The 7,298-nt window shown below is 42.7% G+C and overlaps 1 protein-coding gene across 2 annotated transcripts; it reads left to right on the forward strand.

Moving 5' to 3' along the window:
* The first annotated feature begins 813 nt into the window (after positions 1-813).
* On the forward strand, positions 814-7,262 carry RNF7 (ring finger protein 7). 2 transcript variants are annotated; one of them, XM_072866609.1, is made up of 3 exons: positions 814-1,028; positions 4,400-4,447; positions 5,939-7,262. In XM_072866609.1, the coding sequence occupies exons 1-3, from the start codon at positions 851-853 to the stop codon at positions 6,055-6,057; spliced, it is 345 nt and encodes a 114-aa protein (XP_072722710.1). In that variant the 5' UTR covers positions 814-850; the 3' UTR covers positions 6,058-7,262. The 2 variants fall into 2 exon arrangements, with proteins under 2 accessions (XP_072722710.1, XP_072722711.1); XM_072866610.1 differs by having other exon boundaries at positions 814-1,021.
* The last annotated feature ends 36 nt before the right edge of the window (positions 7,263-7,298 follow it).

The raw sequence follows: 7,298 nt of genomic DNA on the forward strand, positions 1-7,298 counted from the left end.
TGTGTATATAATGAAATATCAGAACAATGAAAAATAGAAATAATACAGAAATTTAATGTTTTGGAATCTTGTGATTTTTATGTCAGTGAATAATGCTGTGGGCTGATGGGGCTGGGAGAGTATTTATAGAATCATAGAATCGTTTAGGTTGGAAAAGACCTTTAAAATCATCAAGTCCAACAGTTAACCTAGCACTGCCAGGTCCACCACTACACCATGTCCCTCAGTACCACGTCTACACATCTTTTAAATACCTCCAGCTTGGCTCCCTGCTCTCTGTCCTGTGTTGGCAAACGCGTCCTCTTAACAAATGCTGAATTGTATTGCTTTGCTGAAATGATGAGGCACAAAAAATAGTACAGCTGGAAGCTGTGACTGGACGGCTATTGCACTTTTCTTTAGTGCACCCTCCCCACAGTTGTCCTGCGGCAGTGTGGGTCTTGCCCCACAGCAAACGGATGAAAGTGCCACTCGGGGGGCTGATCGCCACCTTTAATGTTTTTTTCAGCTTCCTTGTTGCTGAGCGCGGCTGGCAGGCTCCAACGGGCCACCACGGCCACCTCTCCCTCACCGTGCCAGGTGAGGCCCAGGCTGCCCTGGCTGAGGGCGACCGTTAGCGCCGGCAGCGCGGCCTCCGCGCAGGACGATGCCGGCGGGCGCGCCGCTCGGGGCTGGGGCTGGGGCTGGGGCTGGGGCTGGGGCTGGGGCTGGGGCTGGGGCTGGGGCTGGGGCTGGGGCTGGGGCTGGGGCTGGGCGAGCGGGCCGCGCCTGCTGCCGGCGCGGGGTGGCGCTGCAGCCCCGCGCTGCCGCCCGCCAGGCGCCGCCGGCGCCGCGTCCCCGCCCCTCCGCCATGGCCGATGTGGAGGACGGGGACGAGCCGGGCGCCCCCCACTCGCACCCGGGCTCTGCGGGCTCCAAGGCGGGCGCCCCCGACAAGATGTTCTCGCTGAAGAAGTGGAACGCGGTGGCCATGTGGAGCTGGGACGTGGAGTGCGACACCTGCGCCATTTGCCGGGTGCAGGTCATGGGTAAGCGCCGGCCGGCAGGCCCCGGCCGCCATGGCCGCCGCCCCCGCTGCGGGGCAGGGGGCGCCGGCGCTTCAGCGGCGCCCAGCCCGCGGGCCAGAGGGGTGCCCTGCCGCCTGCCCTCCTCCCCTCGCACGGCGGGCGCAGGAGAGACACGCGGTTTCCGGCAGAAGGGGGGGCTGCCCCCTCCGCGCCTCCTCTTCCTCTTCTTTAGAAGGCGCGGAGGAGGGCGGCCCTGTGGCCCTCCGTGTCTCTGGCCTAGTCGCCCCGAGGGGGCTGGGCCAAGAGCGCTCGAGGGGGCCACAAGCGAGTGCAGGCCCGTGCGGTCACCTCAGGCTGCACACACCTGTCGGGGGAGCGTCTCCCTCTGCCCCGCCGGGCCCCGCTCCCCTGGCCGGCCTTGGGCAGCCCTCCCTGCGCCCCCCTCCCGCCGGGGGAGGCCGGAGCGCCTGCTGGGCTTCTGCCCTGTGCCTGTCAGCATGGGGAGCAGCGCTCGTCAAGCGGGCTGAGCTCGTGCCAGGGCCCGGAGGCGGGCTTCTGTCCTGCCATCCCCTCCTTTGCAAAGGCGCCTTCTTCGTGGAGTCTGTTTCCTGTCTGTTGGCAAACTCGGCAAGCGCTGAGTTACAGCCGAGCGGACCAAAGTGCTAGATGTGTGGTGCTGCTGTTTATGGGGTGTTTTTTTATTTGAAGAAACAGTTGTGGATGTAGATATAAATTCATTTTCCAAATCTGTTAATCCAAAGTCTCTAACACTTCTACTTAAGCCTCCTAATTACTAGTGCAGTTTAACACACGTGAATGTACTGAAAAATCTACTGAAAAGTAAGGGGTTAGTTAGGTAAACTAGGTTTTGAAATCTGGAGAACCTCTTTGAAAGCAGCCTCATTGTTGACCGGCATTACTGTTTTCTGAGATCTTTTAAAAACATGATATGTATCTTGGATCTTTGAAAATTCTTTAAATTCTTCCTCTACTGTATATCTATATCCAATTTTTACTATTGTGCTGAGTCATCCTAGGTATAACTGTCCTCTCATTTGGGTTTGGTACAGTCTGGCAGGACATATGACCCAAGATTCCCTCCAGAGCACCTTGCTTACAAAAGGTCCAGGAGCCATGATGCTGCAAATCCAGTCAGGTTTTGGCTTAACAGACGTGAGAAAAAATATGCAATGCTGTCATTTCTCATACATGCTTTTGCTGAGAACGTTCTGTGGAACAGAAAAGGCGAAAAGGTATACTAGAAGAAAAAAGATGCAGCCCAGACTGAAGTGGTGGGAGATTCACCTCTTGCATAAGCATGCTTTGAAGATTGTCTGCTTCTATATGGTGAACAGAGACCACCCTGGAAATATGAAAATGGCTTCATCTGCCACATAAGCTGTAATTTTAAGAATGTATTTCCCTGTTCTAGCGAGCCTGTTACAGGGCACTATTAAAAAGTCTTAAATGAACAAAATCTTACCCAGAGCTTTTATAAAAGTTAAAAAAAAAAAAAGTTCATTTATAATTTTTTCATAACTAGATCAGGAGAGTACTTTTCATCTGAAACTAGCAGAAAAATCTGGTAACCATTTTTTGAGAACAAACCACATTGTTAGAACATGAAACTTGATCATTACTGACTTCAGTTTAGCAATTTCATGTTGACCCTGCCAGACCCGGTCTGGCTCCTGTAGAGCCACTGCGTCTGCAGTAACCTTAGGTTGGAGGCAGTGCCAGGCTTACGCTGGCACTTGTTGAAAGTTAGTTTGTTTGATTTTTGCAAGGGAGGGAAGTGTTAGCTGGCTTAATTTTCTGCTGGTTTAACTCCTTGAACCAATGTGGTCTTCAAGGATCACAGAAACACAAAGGAAAGAAGCAAAAATGCAGGTGTCAGCTGGGAAGGGCAGGATTGCAGCAGTACTGACTTAGATTTGCTGAACCTTTCAGACTGACACCCTTAGGGTTATGATGCAGGAGTGGGGACAGCTTACCTTGGTATGGTTGCAGTGATTTCTGTCCTCAGCTCTCTGTGCTGCTTCTCTGTCTGAAACTGCAAATCTAGGACTAGGATCGGAAAGCTGCTTTTATGGTGACTACTAGTCTGCCACAGCTTACTGCCCTAAATATTGAGGTGACCCCAGATCAGTTTGCTTCAATGTACCATGATACAAGTTGAAGCAATTTGGCTGAATCTTCCCTGCAGTTTGGCCCTTAAATGCTGTGGAAATATAAATTATAGGAACAGACAACAGGAGACTTTATTTACTGCCTTACTTTTATCTCAGTGAGGAAAGGGCAACTGTTTCAGAGTTTGTCGTCTTTGTTCTCTGTTACCTGAGAAAATGAGGAATGTCTGGGCAGATGAATCTAAAATAGAAGTACCGGCCATATCTGGCAGAGAAAGCAAAAATAATCAAATCTAAATTCCTGTAGCACTTTATGTTACTGTCTTCTAGGAAAATATGGTCCAACTAGTGACATGTAGGCCAGGTCCAGCCTGCAGGACACTTTTGTTTAAACTATTACCTTTTCTTTGGAGGAGATGAAGATGCATTTGCTCCCATAATAGTTGAACGCTTTCTAGCGTGCATGGTATGTGCACATACATCTATGGCAGCCCACGTCAGGGCAAAGGAGAAACAAAGGCATTTTTCCACTCTGTGTGGCACAGTACTAAGCCTGGAAGTAGTCACTTCTGTATCTTATTGAGTCCTGAACCTGCCATCTAGTCCTATACCCACAGACTGGAGTGCATAAAGATGATAAATATTTTTAATTAGATACTGTTCCGTGTTTGTAAATTCATTTATATTATCAAATTGACCAATATGTTTGCATGTGTATGTGACTCTTGTGAAAATTACATGCAGGTACTTATTAAGGAAAACTACTATATAAAAAGTAGTAGGAGGTAGAGGTTGTGGTGAGAGATGGAGAGCCTAAAAAAATCAAAATTGTGAATGATTTCCTTAAAAGGAGATGCTGACATCGGAAAAACAAAGTCCTGTAATTAGGGTTTGGCTTTGTGCTTGCTCTGGTCTTAATATGCCTGAGTGCCTTGGCACAAATCTGCTGGTTGTTGTATCTACAAAATGGAGAAGGCTTTTTTTCAGCAGAAGTTATGAAAATACCAAAGCAATGGAAAATAAACAAAACTTGTTGGACAGTTTATAGTCCTTCTGATCTCTTTCAGATATATATTTCATTGTCATATGCACTGTTTTAAAATTTAGGAGGGGTATTTAATGTTAAAGGGTTGAACTAGGTATCAAAACTTGGGATTTTTACCTTTGTAAATTGGTTTTAGAGTTTATATTTTCCTCTGACAAACCTATTCTTAAGATGGAATCCTGAGAATCAAATTGAGTCTTGTTCTTGTTTACTTTTAGATGCCTGTCTTAGATGTCAAGCTGAAAACAAACAAGAAGATTGTGTTGGTATGTAGTGATTTCATTCGCTTGTTTTTCAATTGAAGCTTCTCTCAGTAGGGTGCATTTTAAAGTTTGAAGGGAATACTGATTTTATTAATGCTCAAAAGTAAACTGGTGTTTCATTCTACATTGTGTCATCTTTTTACATTAGTAATACTTTATGCTTTATTTTTGAGCACTAATAAAATTAGTTTTCACTTCAGACATGCTGTAGAACAAAACAGCTTCAAATTTGCAGTCAACACATACGCAACTGAGAGGTTTAAGTTTCTCTCACCCTGAGCATAATTGAGGAGATGATAATGTACACTTTTGAAGTGGGTAGGAAAAGGCTCATTTTTTTTCTTCTGAGATGCATGCCAGAAGACACAATGGTAATACCAATAAAAATCCTCTGTTCTGAAATAAATGTGTGTCTGGGTTAGAAAGCGGTGTTTTTCCCAGTCTTAATTCAGACATAGTGGAGGCAATTGCTTGTTTGTTCACTTTTCATTTGAAAAAGTGGAATCACTTGAGTTTCCTATAATGCTGTTTAAACATCAACTTATTTTCAGTTGCATACTAATGTATGCAAAAGCAAATATTAACTTAATTCTGATATATTTAAATCAGAAATAGTGAAAATTGTCTCCAAGAGTTTGCTTTAAACCTTTAAGTCAACTTTTAAACCAGTGGTAACCTTTCCATGCCCTTGTTCTTTCTGTTTTGAAGTATATTGTCTCAAATTTAATCCACTGTTGGTTTTGATGATTGTTTTAATGAGAACAGGAATTTCCTGTTCCAGATATCTTAATTGGCTTGCTAAGTGTCCTATCGAAGATAGAGAAGAAAAAAAAGCATAACTTACAACACTCCTTTGATTGGTACCGTTGTATTCCAATAAGGAAAATGTGACGTAATAAGGGAAAAAAGCAAAGTAACTAATACTGTTCAGGGGTAGATGGACAATAGATAACCCTTTTTGTTGTGTTGAAACAATTGTAGCCCGTGAATAACTTCTGGTCTAAGATCCCATTTTGAGGCTATGTACTATGTCAAATGTGCCTCCTTGATATCATACATTTAAGTTTAAACACTGCATTTCCGATGAGAATTTGGTGATATGCTCTTGTATGATAGTCAGTCAGTAGTGCATTGGCTATATTTTGGTACTGGGGAAGAGAAAGCAAAGAACTTAGTTGCAATTATGTCCTGGACAGAACTGATAAATGTGTTTATACCTTCACAAAACTCTGTCAGTTCATACAAGAAGGTGAGATGCTTTTCTTTGCATTCTTTTTTCATAATTGGAAATAAGTAAAAGGATTGATGACAGAGAAATGACTATCATCAGGATGATTGTAATCATCCAATCTCAGTGGATGAATAAGTGGTGATCCATTTTGTCTCTAAAGCTTGCAGTGGTTATAAACGTCAGAGAATGATAGTTTGGACCTTGCTGTAGGTATTGATTGGACAGCTGAGTGTGACTGGAACATGTTCTTTCTTCTCTTTCAGTGGTTTGGGGAGAATGCAATCATTCCTTCCACAATTGCTGCATGTCCTTGTGGGTGAAACAGAATAATCGCTGTCCCCTCTGCCAGCAGGACTGGGTAGTCCAGAGAATAGGCAAATAAAAACACTGGAAGTTTTTTTTTCTGTTGAACTTCTTGAAATAGTGTATGTCTTATGCCATATGCTTATACAAAAGAATGGAACATGTCAATCGTGGCATGATTTATTTAGTTTATCTGCTACAAGATCAGTGTGGGTTTGTTGTATGTATGCTTTTTGCTGTATGAGGAGGCAATGGTCAGTCTTGGTGCAGATATTTCCACAACTGAAAAAAAAGAGACACTACATTAACAAATGTGTCTGTTACAATTTGAGTGTTAACTGTATCAAGCGTAGAAATGTGGTGGTGCAGATTATACCCTAAATACAGTTTGTTTAATGTTTTTGCATAGATAAATGAATTAGTTTGAAAGGGCGACCTTACCTGTAAGTCTGATACGCTGCATAGTTTACTGTCAGGATAAAGAAATTGTTTTCTAAGTAATATTGTATACAAAACCACAGTAGGTGAGTTTTTTAGAAAGTACTCTGTTTTTTAATCTAAAATGAATAGTGTGTAAGGCATTTGCTCTGTGCTTTTTCCATCACACTATACTAAACATTTCTAATTTAGGTTTTCTTTATGACTTTAGAAAATTTTGTTTTGTTGTATCTCTAAGTCTGTTGCAGTGTTATATTCTATACATGATTTCTACAACCATAGTATTAAAATTTAACCACGTTAATAATTTTTTTATTTATATTTCTGTTAAAGATCATGGAGACATGTATTTTTAATCCAGAGACTTTTGGTACAAAGACACATATTTGATAGCAGTTAACTAGGCGCATAAACAATCTCACTGGTTAGCTGAGTAATATGGAAAGCAAAAAAACCTGATAATTTAAATATCCCAAGGAAAGCAGGTACTAATTAAATCTAGGGAAAAATGTTAAATTGTGATTTCATGAAAATTCAGTTAATAGAAATTTCTTTGTCATCATTTTATTGGTTACAGTGTTTTGGAAGTGGGAGAAAGCATTGCTTCATTTTTGTGGAAATCCTCAATATATTGTCTTTTTTATATGAGTCGTGACTTTTTTTCTTGCAAATATTTAAGTGGTTGCCTCTGACTTTGTCTTTTCCCAAAATATCCGAAGTAACTACTATTAATCTGAACATACGCTGTGGGGTTTTTTTAATATATGTAATAGGTTGAATTACTGCTTTAAGTCTGTAACAAATTCAGGCTTAATAAAATGGTTAATAAACCTGGATGAAATTGAAGCAATGTTATATGCATACCATTGTTTACTTCAAAAT

The sequence above is a fragment of the Ciconia boyciana genome, chromosome 7 (assembly GCF_034638445.1).
Source record: "Ciconia boyciana chromosome 7, ASM3463844v1, whole genome shotgun sequence".
NCBI classification, from domain to species: domain Eukaryota; kingdom Metazoa; phylum Chordata; class Aves; order Ciconiiformes; family Ciconiidae; genus Ciconia; species Ciconia boyciana.

What these genes read in the sequence shown, in the direction of transcription:
- RNF7 (XM_072866609.1), top strand. Translation starts at nt 851, where the DNA reads ATGGCCGATGTGGAGGACGGGGACGAGCCGGGCGCCCCCCACTCGCAC. An exon ending in TTGCCGGGTGCAGGTCATGG is followed by an intron (nt 1,029 to 4,399) that starts GTAAGCGCCGGC and finishes GTTTACTTTTAG; the next exon opens with ATGCCTGTCTTAGATGTCAA. An exon ending in CAAACAAGAAGATTGTGTTG is followed by an intron (nt 4,448 to 5,938) that starts GTATGTAGTGAT and finishes CTTCTCTTTCAG; the next exon opens with TGGTTTGGGGAGAATGCAAT.